Source organism: Antrostomus carolinensis, unplaced genomic scaffold, assembly GCF_000700745.2.
Source record: "Antrostomus carolinensis isolate BGI_N321 unplaced genomic scaffold, ASM70074v2 scaffold16235, whole genome shotgun sequence".
NCBI lineage: Eukaryota > Metazoa > Chordata > Aves > Caprimulgiformes > Caprimulgidae > Antrostomus > Antrostomus carolinensis.
This window is the reverse complement of record NW_010318592.1, coordinates 1-18,707: the sequence shown is the minus strand read 5'-3', so window position 1 is coordinate 18,707 and position 18,707 is coordinate 1. Positions and strand designations below refer to the sequence as shown.

General features: G+C 38.4%; 1 protein-coding gene across 1 annotated transcript; it reads right to left on the bottom strand.

The window, feature by feature from the left end:
• Positions 1 to 9,411: 9,411 nt before the first annotated feature.
• LOC104519108 (protein N-lysine methyltransferase FAM173B) lies at positions 9,412 to 18,397 on the bottom strand. Its single transcript, XM_010168964.1, has 4 exons — positions 18,128 to 18,397; positions 15,725 to 15,862; positions 14,554 to 14,604; positions 9,412 to 9,651 (listed from the first exon to the last, which is right to left on the bottom strand). The coding sequence occupies exons 1-4, from the start codon at positions 18,395 to 18,397 to the stop codon at positions 9,454 to 9,456; spliced, it is 657 nt and encodes a 218-aa protein (XP_010167266.1). The 3' UTR covers positions 9,412 to 9,453.
• Between the last annotated feature and the right edge of the window lie 310 nt (positions 18,398 to 18,707).

The window sequence follows — 18,707 nt, the reverse complement described above, 5'->3', positions numbered from 1 at the left end:
CCCAAACCATTCTATGATTCTATGAATATTCTCATTAACAACAGATTTAAGTTGTTCAAAATTTGAACTTTTCTGCCATAAAAAATAGAAATCATCAAAACAGAGAACCACAGAGACTGACCCTCACACAAAAACAGACCAAGATGCAGTACACAACAAAGCTGTATACTTCAAAAGAAAATAGGAAGTTTTAATATGAAGTAGCACATATAAACAGTGACAGAAGGATCCAAACGCAGTTAAAAGCAGTCACCATGACACGTCAAATGTAGTAACAGCTAATAAAAAGGTAAGACTGAAAAACAAAACCAAGATCATGAACCTGACAGACACAACTTCTGTTAAGCGCCATGTATTACAGTCATAAGCAGTAAAAAGGCACTAAAATGGCATATGTGAGCATCTGACCTTTCTATCTCTGACTCCATCAGTTGTGAATACACACAGGTACTGCCACCCTCAGGAGCTGCCATTTAAAAAATACATTCTTCCAGCTGTAGACAGACATGCAGTTGGAGACTTAATCATTTTAATCACAGCACCAATTTTACAGCAATTTTAATCACTGCCATCAATTACTTTCATGGTCTTAAACAAATTAGCTCTTTGCTATAGTTTTTGTAGTTGTAAAGGGTGAAGACAATGCCAGCCAACCCTACAAAAGTGTCGCTACATTTACAATTCAGTAGCAGTTTGAAAATGAATACTGATGTATAAACACTGCATTTTACTGCAGGGCTGAGTACAAACAACTAGCATTCCAACAGCCACCTTCTACATCTATTTTTTTTTTCTTTTTAAACACATGCAGACAAATTCCCTCAAAGTTAATAGGAACAACACATGCCTACTGAAGTGAGAACAGACTGTGTCTCTATCTCCAACCTAGAAACCTCCATTCAGTAACACTCAGCTTAGTCTATTGCCAGAGTATTAGTATCAGAAGAATATTTTTATATTTTCATTGTATCAATATATTGTGACGTTTTTACTGACATATAAAAGAAATTATGCTACTGTAAGAAGCAAAACTTGATTTCTGACATTCCCCAAAAAGACAGAGTCATTCTACTCCAGACTCAGTATCAACCCCCTTGAACTAACTTTAAGCCATAGGTAATTATACTAAATCTTGGTGGAAAATCTAGATGTTCCTAGTAGTGGTCCTGACAGATAGCATCTGTATCAGCAACAGGAATTTGAGAGAAAGCCCTCCCATGTGTGCTGGTACAGGATCTTTGTGCTGCTAAGAGACTTTCTGAAGGGGAAGCCCCTCAGTTAAAGAGCCTTGCTCTTTAAGTTTGTGCTGGAGAGGAAGGACTCTGGTATTAGGTCTTGCCCTCCAGTGAAGAAAAGTTTATGATCAGGCTGTACCAGAAACAAATAGCAGTGTAAAACTAAAGAACAATGTTCTACTACTATTGGACAGATGGAAAATTGGGAGTGAATTTATCCTCTGCTTTGCAAGAGTTCCTAAATTGGGGGAGAGAACAAAGTCAGCAGGGCTAAATCAGTCTTTACAAAAGCCTGCTGAAACTGTTGATGCTGCGCCCCATCATGCTAAAACAGCAAGCTTCCCTAAGTCTTCAGCACCAAGAGCCTGTTTGTTTCAGTGCCTTCAGAGACTATGAGGATTTCTTAGGCAGACCCTTGACAGCTGAAGCTAAAATTGAGCCTGCTTACACTGAATCATAAGCTGGGAAGGCCTCACTAGGCTGGACAGTAACGCAGTCATTTACACCAGCAGCTGAAAGCCCACAACTCATTCTGAGGGATGAGGTTTGGGGTGAGCCTGTTTATTTTGTGTGTGGGGTAGTGATCAGAGAGGAGGAGGTTGCTAAGAACAATAAAGGCAAAAATACTTTTGATTAGGTTATCTGCTGTGGAGCTTCAGCTGCAGAATCCTTGGGTTCAGCACTTCTTGGAGCACCAAACAAGAAAGCTGCATCATTCACAGCCCTGGCACTTACAAGCTCAGGCAGTGAATAACCTGCATATCCAACACCAGGAAGGAACACTGTCTCACCACAGTAGTAAAGGCACTCAAGGCCAGTAAAACATCCACTGTGTATTTTTCACAGAAACAGAAAAAGACTTTTATTGCCAACATAGATTTCTTCAGGCATTCAACAGAAAAGATAAATGAATCGTAAGAAACATCTAGCTTTACACCTGTGGAAGTGAAAATTTTACCAGAGTCAGAATAAAACAATACCAGAGAAAGGCTCACCTTTGATTAGGTATCCTGAAAGGGATTAAAGGTATGCTTCAACCTCTAATTTGTCTTTTGTCCTTACACATGCAAGTATCACCCAAGCAGGCAAAAGTCCCCACTCCAATCATCTGATGTTCACAATCACTCAAAGTGAAGAAAACATGAAGAAAACAGCTACAGACAAAGCCTCATGGAAGACCCAGCATCCAGGTTTCCAACTTCCTGGAAAGTGCTTAGACTGTCTAATTTTCATGCAAGTAGACAAATAATCCTAAGAGTGTCGTCTGACCAGCATTTTTATTAGAATAAGTGAACAACCTAACTCTGATTGCATGTCCAGGAGACCCAAAAGAAGTGCCATCTTTTTCTAAGAAACTTAAACTGTTTATTAAGTCAGCCTGGATCTGACCTACATCATACTTAACACGCTCTGGTAAATAGACCCAGTTGCTGAAGCTGGCAACTTTTTTCATGTTAGAAGCTCTTTCCTAATCTTTAATTTCTAAGGGTGATAAATGTAGTTTCCATTTTAAATCTGTAAGTTGTCATTCTACAGGTATTTTGGGGGGGAAGGAAGAGGAAAGGGTAAAGAAATTATTTGAAAGTACTACAGAAATGCACTTCAAGATGCTCACTAGTTGTATTAGCTCAGCCAGTTATATTCTCCCAGCAACACACTCTTTATCAGAACAATAACAGTACTTAACAATTTAGATTAAATCAGAAGATAATAGTGTTAGAAAATAAATTTATTTTAAAATATGACACAACAGTGCTGCTTTGCTACTGGCCTTTCATTTATCTGGCTTTGCTTAATACATTAGACTGACAAATGAAAAGTACCTCAATGGCAGGAGACTCTACCATCCCCTTCACTAAGTAACATTAGTATTTTTACATGATAATGATTACTTGTCCCATTCTTGCTCAAAATCTTTTTAGAACTGCTTCAGTGTGAGATCTGTGTTTGCAAATAAACTTAATTGGTACTGATCACACCCATAACGCTTATTTACGCATTGAGCATAAAGGTAGGCAGTGTAAGTTCGGATTCTATACGTGCTGGAAAAAAAAAGAATAAGCAATAAAATATACATTAATATAGATTATGAGGGTCCCTGTAGACAATTTAGAGAATGGTACATTTGAACATAGAAATTATTTCGATTTAAGTACACACTGAAAAGCTTGAGAAAAACAATAGGAAAAACAGACTTTTAAGAAGAGCTATACAATCTTAGGGAAAAAAAAAAAGACAGCATCACACCTTAGGGGCTAGAGCAATAGGGACAGAGAAGGCCCCTGCAGGTTTTGGCTATATCCCATACCACTCACATAATCTGTCTCCCAGAACTTACACTGATTCTCAAGTTTTTATCATTCATTTTGTGTCCTCTCCTCACATTTTCGTTTTCAATCAAGAAAACAAGAATCAAGGGAGCTTATGCAATAGCTAGGCACGTTTCTGCTCATCTGAACCAGAGCTCTGGCATGGACAGCTGCAGACACTACAGCATTAAGGAGTTTCACAGGGTCCAGCAGCTTTTTAGACAGGCTTCAGTGGCAGCTGATCAGGTGTTTTGAAAAATGTAAGTTTCATATTTAAACAGTTCCTAAAAAACAAAAGGCACTTAGATCCATAAACCAGACTGAACAGCGAGAATTATTAGAATGCAATGGGGAATGTGCAAAACCATGTGGCTGCTCTCACATAGCAAAATAGGAAGTTATATGCTTACCAGAAGGGACACAGAGGCTCATACATTTGTATACTGCAGAGGTTCAATGCTCAACAGTCCATGCAAGCAACAACAGAAAAAAGAAAACTCCTCACTTTGATAAACTCATTTCTACTTAGCTAATGTCTTACATAAACCCATATTTTTAGTTCAGGGATTCTCAAATGATCATTTCAGACACATTAAAATTTTCCAATGGAAGGACACAACCACGAGTAGCAAGTATAAACCTACTGATAGCAGATCTGCTTTTTAAATTACTTTTTGTGGATTCCTCAGAAGATACCCACAAACCTCAACCTGAAAGCCATTAATTTACTGCTTCTGACCTTGCAAAGACCTCTGCTCACCTCAAAACTTTATGCCACAAGCTTTATATGGGTCTTTAAAAACCTATTTTATTTTTAAAAACCACAACATATACAGTAAGCTGAAAAATATCCCTGCACATTTACTGGTAAGCAGGTTTTACTTAATTTTTACCAATGCCAGCAGTCCACTGGATTGTATTACAGTGATTTTTCAAGGACTACACAGCAATTTGCAGGAAAAACATCAGACCAACATTTCAACCAAAGCCTCTAAGAGAAACTCCAACATTATACTAAGAAAAAGAAAACAGCTAAAGTCCCACCTGAACAAATAACCCAAATCCAAAAAACTACTGAATGGATAAAATGTATTCATTTGCCAAGTGATGAAATATAATAAAAATGTGAAATTAAGTACTTAAAGCTACTAAATAGTCATAATTGTTATACACCAAGACTATTTTTTAGTCTAAATACCATATGGGTGGATGTGTTTTTCTTTCATTTAATGGAAATAAAAGTCATGCTATGTCAGCATACAGACTGCTCAACAAATCAAGGAGGTTAGTTAAATACATGTTAAAATGTTGAGAGAAAAAAGACATAACATATTTAGACTCCCTGCAAAGTTGCTCGGGAAAAAAAAAAAAAAATCATGTAGTTTACAGAAAAAAAAATCAAAGGAAATTAGAAGATATGATGAATTTATTAAGTCAGTCAAAATGTAAAAAGACAATATGAAAAATAAAAGCAAACACCAAACTAAGATTTCAGAAAAAGAATTAAGAAAAAAATAGTAACTATCCATGTACAAGTCTCCCTCAGGAAAGTATACAAGGATGAATAGAAAGATTATAATACAAAGAAAAATACTGAAAATATTAATTCTGCAGCTATCTTACTCAAGGGTGATTTTTAAGTTAAGCACAGATACCACACTGTCTTACTAAGAACTCAAGAAGTCTTGCAGAACATGTTACTTCTGAAAAACCAACCGGGGGTACACTGTAAAACTAGAGAACTGCAAATTTGACAAATGTTAAAGAAAAAGAACTCACAGCAGAATTTACTGGCATTAAATCTGATGTTAGGCTGCCCTCTTCAAACATGAATTTGAAGGATTCATGTCCTTTCTTGAATAACTACTTCAGTATTGGTAAACCATCATGAAGAGTGAAACTACTGCAGTATGAGGCAATCTATCAATAATTAGTGTACTGAAGTGTAATGGTATCAGGCATTAACCCACTTCTGAGTAAATGCTCATCACAGCCCATTCTTAGTATGGATGCTCCTATCCAATGAGAAATACGCACATCTGATGGACAAGTCTGTCAAACTGCTTTTGAAATAGTTCAAACTGCCATACTTGGACCATAAGATTCCCTTCCTCCTTTCCTCCCATTGCTCAAAATAGAAAAGATAAAAAATGCCACCTCTGCTTGTTTCCACTGTAGATCTTAGAATGACATTATGGTGATAAAATTTTTTTAAAGAACACATACATAAGAAAAGCAAAGCTCAAGTCATTCTTAAAACATTTATGCTAAATTCATATCTGTCACCTCCTGAGCTGTCCTCCATTAAAGGTGAAAGACTTTCCCAAAGCCTGGGCTTTGGAACTTTTTTCCCCCCTCACAGGCCATACTCATTCCACTGGCTTGTGAAATGTGGTACTTCATTTTAAAATTGATTCTGTACCTTCTTACATGGCTACAATGCATGAGTCAGAAATAAACAGCAGCTCAGAGACAGAGGATTAACCTCCTTGCAGCAACATTAGATTAAGTGGCAGCATATAATCAAACCATAAGGATAAGTCAAGAACTTCAACACACCTAGCAATGCAGAAATGCCTAAAGCTCACAAAGTACGTGCATATTTCACAAATAAATCTGGACAGGCTTGGCTGACATTGCTGCGTAGCTGTAGTGACTGCAGAATATACTGAATAACCTGCATCTCAGATGGCTCTCTTGTAGCCATACACCTCTCTTTCTAGAAAGTCAATGTATGCAAAATAGAAAACTACAAAATTAGAATTGTAGCACTCAATATGCTGCATTAGTACAACTGATCTTATGTCACAAAGCCTGTGGGGACACAATGTGTCTCAATAAAAAAAAAAAAATTGAAAGTGACTCCTGGAGAACTCTGGCTTGTACTATTTTAAAACAGATCAAATCCTACATCATTTTGAGGAAAGCATTACTCATTCAGCAAAGTAGCAACTTTTTTGTTAAGATCTGGCAGGACAAGGAAGGAATAAAACAAGTAACTCCCAAAAGGCAAACGATTCTACTAGAACACAAACAGAAATAAACTATAGGCTTTCCTGTGTATGCAAATTACTTTGGTATTGAACAGCATGCGTAGCTTGAAGGTTTCCTTCTTGTGGCTTCAGACCTATAATTTGATTAAGCCAGTTCTCTAAGGCTTTCCTGGTTTTCAGAAGAAAAAAATCTGTACTCTGAAGTAGCATATCAATGAAATCAAACACCTTACCCTAGCAACTGGAAGTGTATCAACATAATAACCCATACAGTGATAACTGAAGTCACAGTGAAGTATTTAATCCTGTAAACTATCAAATGAACATAACAAGTGATAGAAAAATTGAGGATATGACAAGAAAACGCTTTCCCAGTTCCCCTGTGTAAATTACAGCAATTTGCTTTTCTACTTCACACTTCAGCCGTGGAAACAGGAAATACAGCACAATTCCTTATGCAATAAGGAATTCTGAACTCTCAGACCACTATCTCAATGCAGGCCCACAAAAGTAAATAGCCAGAGCAAGAAACAGCCCTCTGCTTTATTTTAAAAGCATTCATAAATCTCTCCTTGCCTTGAGGACAGCACTTAGTGCTCCTAAAGCTCAGGCCATCACATCATTAATTCTATCTCACCTGCCTCAACAAATATTTCTAGAGGGATAGGTGGTAACTAAGAAGTACACGCCCCAAAGGCATTACCACAGGCAGAACTGAGAAATTGTTTTACCTCTTAACAGGCAAACAATAATGCAATAGACAAACATATAGTCAAACACAGCAGAAAAAGTAAATACCCACTTCATTCCCTGCAAACTAACTTTAGTGAAAGTAGACAGTAGAAACTTGGGTCAAACCAATGCACTGAAGATGAGTCACAATTCACCTCATCAAAATTTTTTTGCCTCCTCTTTTATAATCATTCAGGGAGGGACTCTGCTTAGTTAGCTAATTTCCCCTTTTAGGGTCTTTTTCCAATAGAAATAATTTCAGATTTGCTTTGTCTGAGGTTCCAGCTTCAGGGCCTTGGGATATCAAAGTAAGCTCAGCCATTTTAGATAAGCCACTGTAGTCCTGACCTGTCACTGTCTAATAATCATAACACTTAAATGATGGTAGAAAAAGTTTAGTGTAGCTGTACAAGCTGCACTATGTTACACTGCAGGGAAAGGCTGTAAAAGACTGCTTACCTTACCAGAAATCAGTGTTCTTCAATACATACAGTCCCCATGTTCACAGCTGTGCCTTGAAATCACCTCTCCTTTGCAGACGTCAGAGCAGATACATTTGCCCCCTTCTTCTCCTGCTTTGTATACATTATCAGGACAAAACCATCCTACTGCTGCATTTCAAATCCTCAGTGGAGATTTGTATTTAAAATTCTCTCCTTCCTCCTCCCCTCCCACCAAAAATAAAAAGCCTGAGTACAGGTGTAACTGTAGACTACACATCCCAAATAACATCTAACTTCAAGTCAGATACTACTGTCTAGCAAATGGGCTTTCCCAATGCCCATTAAAACATCACAGGCATTGTATTTACCCAAAATAAAGGTCTCAGCAATTCTCCTGGCCTGAGCCAATTTCACTTGTGGTAATGACTGCCTAGAAGTCAGATGACAATTCCCTAGCCTGTTTTAGGTTCGTTCTAAGGGTATCACATATGCAAAAATCTGACAAACTTATGTAGTCACTGCTTAACAAGCAGTTTATGTGTTAACTGAAGCCAGGGGAGGCTAACTGTGAACTTTGACTAATTGTTAACAGGTGAATACAGTCAAACTTTACCTGGGAACCAAAAGGAAAACCAAGTAAGAAGACTGTTACAAACCAGAAAAGTGCTGTAAACATGTTAGAAAAGGAAAATGTCATGGCAGTGACAGTACCCCACTGCAAACCAGTATCAGCAAAAAGGCAGAGAGAACTTGCTTCACTTCCAAGAAAGAGCCACACAGCAGTGCCATGAGTTTCTGATACCTCATCAGATGGCACAGAAAAGTAGAGGGGGAAAGAAGCTTGACTGGAAACCCCCTTCCTATCTCACTATAAATGAAATGAGGTCTAATCAGATTTAACCAAGCTAGCCAAACCAACTATCTCTGGAAGCAGAGAGTGCCTTCATGACGCAGGCAAGTAAGCAGCTCTCACCCATACCTTATCCAAGGTTTGAGCACACAGAAGTGGTGCCACTTCACTGCCAAGGAGGTGACTTTTGAAACCTCCTAAATCAGAGGGGTTAGGAAAAATCATGGTCATCTGCAAAGGCTTGTACCAGTAAGTGTTCAGTACGAGCACATTCTGCAGTTCTGTCTTCACACAAGTTAAATAAAAATATATTAATAGAATCAAGGGCCACACTTGTGTTAATGAACAAACAACTTGTTATATTTGCTTGTTGTATCATATTCAACTTGTAAAAGCACACATTCAAGGCTAAGGTGTAAACCATTGGTATCATCACCATACTCAATCTGCATCAGTTTGATGTACGTGGCATTACGCCTACTTGGCATACATAATGAAGACATCTGGGAACCACAGCTTATTTGAGAAGCCATTTACTCACCACCCCCAACAACAATAACAAATGCTACATAAGCTCAGAAAGAATGCACAGATTAAGTTCACCGATTTGAGCATTTTAACTTATACATATATTACCCTTAACAATAGCGAATGGTATTTTATCCCATTTTCCATATTAAAGTTTTCCACTTCTATAAAACTTTATCATAATTTTTACTAACCACATTAAGTCATTCAACTACACCTTTCACTTTGTGTGCTTTCACATAACTAGTATACTTCAGTTATTTTAGTGAATATATATCTCCATACCCTGGGGCTCTATTCACATTAATCTTTAACAGGTGAAGTCAAAATAAAAAAATTTCAGTACAAAAACAAATTAGATGTTTAGGAGTCTGTCTCTGGTGTAGTTTCCAAGCTTTTTGTTTCACATCCTCTAGAATGTTTCAAATCATAGGCCCACACAGTGTCTATGCCCTCTCCAGTAGTATGATCTGGGACCCAGCAAGGAAAAGGAAAACGACAGGCAATGATTCTGGCGTTACATTCAAGTTCTTCTTCTAGCTTCTCCTTCAACTGTGGCATCTGTTGAGCAATAATAAAAAGCTTTCAGAAGCAATAAAAAACAGAAGCATTCTCTTTAGAATCTAATTCAAGTGTTCAAGAGAAGTCCAAAGTTTGAGGAATTTTCAGAAAAAAATTGAGGAAAGTGTTCATTATATATGTTTTGGCTTTGATGCACTGATAAAGAATAGCTAAAACTAGAAAATGGTTGTTGTGGCCTGATTGGTAAGATCACAAAAATCATAACTCTTAAATTCTAAGAATTCAATCAAAAAGCATATATAATCCCTTAGATAAAAAAACTCCACAAATTAAGAAAACACTTTGCATGTTCCAATTCATGATTCTTTTCGGTGGGATTCTTCTCTGTAAAGAGTAAGAATTCAGCCCCCTGAATTTATGCTCTTTATGACATCCCAAGTCACATGAACTATTCTGTGGTACTCAAAGGCCAACACCTCTTAATTTCCAGCCTAACCCCAAAACAGACCCTGAGACACTCAAAACATCATATGGCCAACAACCCAAAGCAAACATTCTGCTGTCACTTGTAGGGTAAAGCACTGTTGTGTTAAATACTAATGAAACTGAGCTTTGCTGGCTCCAGCCTGTTAACATATTCATGTCTGTCCCTGGAGCAGTACTGTGCAAAAGAGCATCTAGAAACATAGAATGGTTTGGGTTGGAAGGGATCTTGAAAGATCATCTAGTCCAACCCCCCTGCAGTGAGCAGGGACATCTTCAACTAGATCAGGTTGCTCACAGCCCTCTCCAGCCTGACCTTTAATGTTTCTACAGATGGGGCTTTTACCACCTCCCTGGGCATCCTGTTCCTGTGTTTCACCACCATCATTGTAAAAAATAAATTATTCCTTATATCTAGTCTAGATCTTACCCTCTTTTAGTTTAAAACCATTACCCCTTGTCCTATCACAAAAGGCCCTATTAAAAAGTCTGTCCTCATCTTTCTTATAGGCCTTTAAGTATTGAAAGGCCACAATAAGGTCACCCTGGAGCCTTCTCTTCCACAGGCTGAACAGCCCCAACTCTCTCAGCCTGTCCTCATAGGAGAGGTATTCCAGCTCCCTGATCATTTTTGTGGCCCTCCTCTGGACCTGCTCCAACAGGTCCATGTCTTTCCTCTGCTGAGGACTACAGAGCTGGACATATCACTCCAGGTTAGGTCTTACCAGAGCAGAGGGGAAGAATCACCTTCTTCAGCCTGCTGGCCACGTTTCTTTTGATGCGGCCCAGGATACAGGCTGCAAGTGCACACTGCCAGCTCATGTCCAGCTTTTCATCCACCAGTACCCCTAAGTCCTTCTCAGTGGGGCTGCTGTCAATCCTTTCATCCCCCAGCCTGTACTGATACCAGGGTTTGCCCTGACCCAGGTGCAGGACTCTCCACTTGGCCTTGGCACTCAGCTTGGTGCTGTCTGCAAATTTGCTGAGGGTGCAGTTGATCCCACTGTCTATGTCACTGATGAAGATATTAAACAGTACTGGTTCCCGTACGGATCCCTGAGGGACACCCACTTGCCACCAGTGCCCATCTGGACATTGAGCCACTGGCCATGACCCCCTGGATGCAACCATCCAGACAATTCCTTATCCACTGAACAGTCCACCCACCAAATCCATACCTCTCCAACTTAGAGAGAAGGATGTTGTGGGAGACCCTGTTGAACACCACTATGCAACCTCCAGTCTAGCTTTCCTCCATTCACAAAAACTGAGCAGATATGAAAGCCAAGGGAAATACAACTACTCCTCCAGAACAGAGCAGCACCCTGCCCAGTCAGATATGCTGTCTCCAACAAGTACTTTCAAATTCTGCTATGGATTAAGTAAGAAATTAATTAACACATCTAGACTTCAAAGAAATTTCTTTTCCAATCCAGATCACAGAATCACAGAATCACAGAAATTAATTAACACATCTAGACTTCAAAGAAATTTCTTTTCCAATCCAGATAGTGATTATGTTCTGAAAAAAAAAATGCAACTTGATAGATTTATCGAATTGAGAAGAGCCTGGCTCCATCCTCATGATAGTGATTATGTTCTGAAAAAAAAAAAATGCAACTTGATAGATTTATCAATTTTTATCCTTTGGAAAAGTTTGATGTTATGCTTAAGTAGATCAGTGAACACCCATTTGGAATTCCTTTTATTCTTACATACTGTATCTATCTCAGGGAGTAATTATAACAGCAAGTTCCACAGGTTACTTCTTTTTCATGTAAAAATCTATTTGCTTTGATATCATGACATAGCATTTAGATATTGAAAGGTGAAAACAAATACAGCTCAATTTAAGTCACAAAGGACACAAAATAAATTAAAAATTCACAAAAAAAAGAAAAAAAACCACAGAACATTACTAGAAAACAAGACTGACTGCAGAAAATGTATTTCCAAAGCCTACAGATAGCTTCCACTATCACATACATTCAGGCTGTACCTTTGATGTAACATCCTATTATAGCTACATTTAAGCTTACAATGGAATATTTTAGGAAAATTATAGTCATAGATCTAACATATCAAAGAGTTACCTCTGAATATTTTTAAGCATTCTATGCTCTGATTTCATCCATGCAGCAAATGCTTTTAAAGATTTTTTTTGCTACCACACCTCGAATAAACTAGAAAAACAAGCCAATTTTGGCATCTCTGACTGAGCTGAGACACCAGAAAAGGAAGGACTAAGTTGTCACAGAAACAGACATCACAAAGATAAGACACAGCCTAATTTTAAATGAGTAATTATGAAAGTTACTGACATCTCATGTCTATATTAGCTTGAAGTAGAGAACTTCATTAATAGTTCAGCCAAAAAGAATTGTACCCTTGAACCAAAGAGTTGAACTAGTTTTTAAGCTAAATCTCTCAGTAGCATTAGGTGTTATAATCATGCTGTATTTTATATCAAGCCAGGGTTGCGGTTTTTTTGTATGTCCATATAGATAAACAGTTTAGTAAACCTTTTGTACAGTACATGATTAGTTAAAATACACAGAAGCTGCAAATATGAACACCTGCAAGGAATTCTGTCATCCCACCCTGAACAAGTAAAAGTCTCTCTGCAATGACTCATAGACAAACACCTTCCCCCAGAAGCTTGCAAGAACAGAGAGGTCTCAGTCTTCCCCGAAAGATCAATAAATCCAAGCTCTGTAAGCTAATCTTGGGTATGAAATAAAAGCACTGTGTGACAGCATCAAATCAGAGCTGTATTATTAAAAAAGCTAGAGATCTATTACCCTCAGTAAAAAAGACAAAATGCATTAAAGTTTCTAGAAAATCAATTTGTCATTCAGGAGGCTAAGCATTCACAGCTTCCTGAGAAAATTTAAAGGGGATCATGACCAAACTAACGCTCAGGAAACACAGCAGTTCACGTTTGGATCTGTTACAATTATGACAGTATTTTTATTGGAAGAATTTAGCCTAGTATCTACTGAGTTTACTGAAGTTACTCCGAGCCCTATAGCTACTCTTTCTATCATAGGTGTTACTAATTTATCCCACTTTATACCATTACATTTAAAGTTAAGCCAGTATTTCTGCTAGGTTGACTCACATTTTCCCAGGGCATTTGTTTATTTCAAGTTTACAGAAATATCTTTCTTCACCTGCATTCTTCCCCTCAGTGTAACTGCAGAGTTTCTGACTGCAAATTCAAATATTTATACTGCCCTCTCCCGGAACCCAGATAGAGAGCACACAACATCCAAACCTGGCAACATCTGCAGCACAAGTAACATCACAGCTCTCACTAATACGCCACCCACAAGAGTAGGGGAAAAATGCATTTTCACTTCAGTTGCCAACATGAGTTACAATCTGAATCTGAAGCAGTTATTTAATTCCAATGCTGCTAAAGAAAAAGTAAAGAATAGGGAAGCTTTATTATGCTTCTTGTTGCATCTTCCTGTTACCACTACAGAAATATTATCAGTGTATGTTGTACACTAGAGCATCACAAAAAGCTCTTCGCTCATTTCATCCCACACCTGGCTTAGCAGAGGAAGAAGCAATACAGAAGCATTTATAGGATATTTCTGTTTCACTCCTCCACATGCATTCAATCTATAGAGCAGATTCTAATAATAAATCAAAATGCCAAGAATATTTAAATATTTAAGGGTTTTTTCTCTTTTCTAGTAAAAAGACAAAAAGAAAATTAGATCAGGCCTAAAGCCAAAGCGAATGTAACGTCTGACTGAATTTATCAAATATATCACTAGACAGCCACTAGACAACTCAAGTTCTACAGCAATTTTGAAGAATGCATTTTTCCCAGGGACATGATGAACATCAGCTACAAAACCTTCCTAAAAGGCAAAGAATTTGTGCACTTGTACTCTAACAATTATACATGAAGTATCTGTCTCCCTTTCTAAGCCCTCACAGACTAACACAGGCAAGGGATTATTTCAATACCAGCTTCTGGCCTACTTGAGGTGATCCAGTTTTTGGAGAAGACCATAGGCAAAGTTCAATACTCTCCTCCAACAAGGTTCCCAAGAAAGTCAGCTGTAGCCAAAATCCTCCTCCATCTTCTCCCTGCAAACCCCTGGGTTTTTTCCAGTACGAAAAACTGAAGTTTTCAAGACCCAGTCTACCATCTTTTCTCCAAGCAACTTGAGCACAGTGCTTTTCATTTCAGCTCTGAACTAACAGACAGAATATAGCTCTCAAAAAAAGCCCTTGTATATTTTCAGAGGTCCAGTCTGTAGACTGTCACAAGTTTTACCAGGTTTTATCATGGCCATTAATAAGCAACAATGAAATATGAAAATATTAGTACTTACTACCTTTGACATTCAGCAGGTTGGTACATTTTGCAGTTGAATGTACTAACACTGAATGCCTTGGTATTCAAATAATTAAACAATGCAAAAATAGTAAACTTACCATTTGAGGTACCCCAAAAACAACAACATTTGCATAATGGGAAAAAGAAACCTAAAATAAAATTTGAGAACAAGTCTTAATGAAAATGGCACTTATATTTGGAAAAGTTCTCACCATTCTTTTCCCCTAACAGCTCTAGCTGCACTCCTTTCAACAGGGATTTAGACCAAAAATAAGAAAGGAAATCCCATATCAACTTTGCATCACACAAATTTCCACATAAAGACAAGTTTATATTGCTGAACAGCAAAAAACTTCTACTGCCTGGACAAAAATATGGCACCAATTATAGCAGCATAGAAACTATTGATTTAGAAAATACCTACATGATTTTACTCATGGTTAAGTTTTTCCACAACTCCTGTATAGGTTAAAATGAGATAAATCTTTTAAGTTTGCCCCTACTTTTGTTAATTGTTCACTAGCTACAAAAACTTCCCAGGCATTCCCATGCGTGAGTTCCTCCAGTCAGTGCCAGGAAGTTTTCCTATGCTCCTCTCTGAACAAAGATAAAAACAGTACATTCACACTTTCCCCCCAAATTCCTGGTATCCACTTCACCCATTACAAAATGCCATTCTTAAAAAAACCCAAAAACCAACAAACAAACCCCCACAACTTTAACAGAAATAGCAGGGGAGAGGCCCACATAAATATGACCCCCCAAAAATGCATGCCTCCTTAAAGAAGCAATTGTCACTCAAGTGATTAAAAATTGTGACAAAATCTCGTAAGTCACATGTATGTAAGTCACCTTAAACTAACACTCAAAACCAGCTAACACAATGCACAGTTAGAAAAACACACATCTAATGAAACATCAGATGAGTTTGTGATTTTGCACATGAGGTGAACAAGAGACTTGTTACTGACTCCACAGAATCAGCTCTCAGTGAAGCCTGACACTACAGCAGCCCAAAGGATGCATCAGGCACAAGCATGACAGTGTGCTCGAGGAACCTGTCCTGAAAAAGGATTTCACTGAAGCACAAAACCAGCAGAGCAGCATATTGTGCTATGAGCCCAGTTTCTATAGGCTCAAGTACTTTTCTCAAAGCCCAGTACAGCACCTTGTGGCCAGACAGCATGCTGGTTCTTCCCAGAAAGTTTCTCCAAACTATGGAAATCTCTCAGACATCCCAGATTCATTTTTTCTTACTTCACCACCTACCTTCCATAAGTCTGAAATATAAAATTTGGTGTTCTGATGTACCCCATCTCTCCAGGCACGGTATCTAGAGTACCAAACTAGCCAGGGATTTAATTCATAACCAACAGCTTTGAATCCCTTTTTTGCAGCTGCTATCACCTGCAAGGAAGAAAATAAATTTCCACTTAGAAACAGAGAAAGTGTATTAATCTAAACAGGAGGACATAGCTTTACTTACAATATAAATCAAATAATGCACTTTTGTTAGTCACTCAAGTTTTAAATCCCAACAGATTAGTAGCATAGCAAACAAAAACTCAGACTACATTTTACTATTATGATTAGTCCCACTGAAATTAATAGATATATTCAGATTAACAAAATGAACCACTTAAAGATTCACAGGGCAAAGCTGTAAGCTTGTAGTATGTCTGATTTCCATAAAAGCTTAATTTAACATGACACTACCTTGGAATTAGAGAGTACAAAATTGACCATAGAGAGAACAGTGAAATACACAAGCAGAAATGCTCAAAATCAGAGCACCTATTTGAAAAGCAGTGAGGGGTAAGCACTTGAGAAGCCTGAATCAGAGCCAAAATGACCTACCAAAAGGAAGAGTGTGAAAGTAATCTGTTGACCTACATTTAAAAAAATGCAGGTCAAAAATTTAAATGTAGGTTAAAAAAAATTTAAAACTTCCACACATAAATCTCACAGGATAGCTTCCATCCAGTGCTAAGCTCCATAAATCATTTATAAGGCAAAAGGTAATTCAGATAACAAACAGATTTTCATCATAGAATAGTCTGGTTGGAAAAGACCATTACGACATGTTCAGAGACATTCCTCTAAATTAGACCCAGAGACTTAGAATTGTTACACTTGTCTTCAACAAGATCAAAGCCTACTAATTTTTTAGAAAAAAAAAAATAATGAAAATACAAAAATGCACCAGTTTCTAGATTTAAGGTTTAAGCCATAATTTAAAAGGTTACTGCCACTTTCAATCGTGAAAAGCCTGATGAACTACGAATTACAGAACAGGCAAGGTGAAATCAGGAAGAAGTACAAATTTCTTAACAGAACTTCTCAAACAGCATTACCCAGACAGTGTGTTTCACATTACTAAAATAATGCATCTTCCATAATGCACACAGCAGTTGCAGATATACTAAGAGAAACTGACATTTTTACCAAGCTTGGAAATAAAAACATGGTCATATTTATCCACTGATTACACCTGAGTAAGTCCCAAATATTTAAAAGCATCTGAACAGAAGCTCAACTTTTTTCAGGACAGATGCACTAAGGCAACACCAAATACTCCATTTTAGGCACCTGGCTCTCCAAGTAGTTTCCAGTCTCCATTTAGGCACATATATATTTATATAAAATCAGAATTAAACACACAGTACCTAGTCAAATCAGGTGCCTCAGATGAGGGTCAACAGCCAGAATGCTGAGCAGACAGCACCAGAAACTGCAGTTCTTTTGTACCAATGTGCTTTCCCTGTCACCTACTTGGGCACAACTCCTTCTTAGCCACCTCTGCAGATCTGGATTTGCAAATCAAATCTTTTAGTGGGGACAAATGGTTGACTCATTCACATTAAATATGGACAAAGGTAGCACTGAAGAACTTGCTTGTCCCCATCAAAAACCCACTTAGCGCGCAATCCTGTTGCTAAAACCAACTTGAAGGTGACCATTATGAAAAGGTACACAAAACATCACAACTACAAAAAACCCCACACCATTCTCCACTGTACCTTCACCACCACATTTCGCAAACTGGGGTTCAGACAGTGTCCTGCAAGCACAATATCTCTTGGCTTTGGTGATTGTCACCACTTCTTCTGGTAATCATTCTAGTTTCACCACACTGATCTGGAAGCAGGGCAGCCAGCACGGCACAAAGTTGTGAAGACTGCAGTTCTAACAACAGCAGGATTTTTTATTTCTGGAATACATCACTCATTTTTCATTTTCTTTTGTTCTTCTATCCCCTTTACACAACAAGCATAGAGCTGCAGCTCCTAAAGCACAGTGCTCTTCAATCTCAGAACCTCACGTGCTGCAGCTATAAACCTATGTGGAATCACAGCTCTTTGGGAATCACAATACCAATACTTTGATTTCACCTTTTCTCATGAATGCAGTGCAATTCCCTCCAGCCAACAGGATGAGATCATCATTTTCTACGCTACCTTGTCAAGCTGCAGGTAAGACTGCAATAAAAATACTGATTACTCACCTGAACTGAATGCAAACCTTTCTCAGCTGTGAGCTTTTTCGTAAGACTCAAACAAAAACACTGGCTGCCAGAGACTTCCATAAATATGAGAAAACTGCAGCCACAGCTAGAGCATTTGGCACATTTTTCAGAGGCAATACAGAAGGAAGGTAATGTCTGTAACTTACAATACGGCCATCCCCACTACCAATGTCAACCAGGGAGCCACTTCGGTTTTCTAACATTTTCAGCACATTTTGGATCTGAGTGGAAGTTGCAGGAACGAAGGGCAGGCACACTTTCCTCAGAGCTGGAGTCACAAAGGGGGTGACCACAGCATAGAGGGCCACCAAAGCCCCACCGACACCAGTGGTGACCACCAGCCCCCAGCTCTTCCTCCTTGAGCTGCCTCCGCAATCCTCTCGCGGGCCTGCTGCGTGGCTCTCGCTCACTGGCATCTTGGACACCACACCTAGGGACAGATGTTTAAAAGAGCATTTTCTCCAATACCTTTTTTATGTGCTCACTTAAAACAAAGAAGTATATTGTATTAAAGAGATAAGACATCAGGAATAAACTTACACCCCTTTAGCTCATCCCTAGACCCTAGGGAAACATTACTATCACTGCTTTTGAGAAGCTTTATTTTTAAAGAAGGTTAATTTTTCAGGGCATGAAAGCAGTTTCAATTGAGGCCCCATAATTCTTCCCACCTGTGGCCTGGAACAGCTCACAGAACCACAGAAGGGTAGGGGTTGGAAGGGACCT

What these genes read in the sequence shown, in the direction of transcription:
- LOC104519108 (XM_010168964.1), bottom strand. Translation starts at nt 18,397, where the DNA reads ATGCCAGTGAGCGAGAGCCACGCAGCAGGCCCGCGAGAGGATTGCGGA. An exon ending in GTAGTGGGGATGGCCGTATT is followed by an intron (nt 15,863 to 18,127) that starts GTAAGTTACAGA and finishes TCTTCCTTGCAG; the next exon opens with GTGATAGCAGCTGCAAAAAA. An exon ending in TTTTTGGGGTACCTCAAATG is followed by an intron (nt 9,652 to 14,553) that starts GTAAGTTTACTA and finishes ATTGCTCAACAG; the next exon opens with ATGCCACAGTTGAAGGAGAA.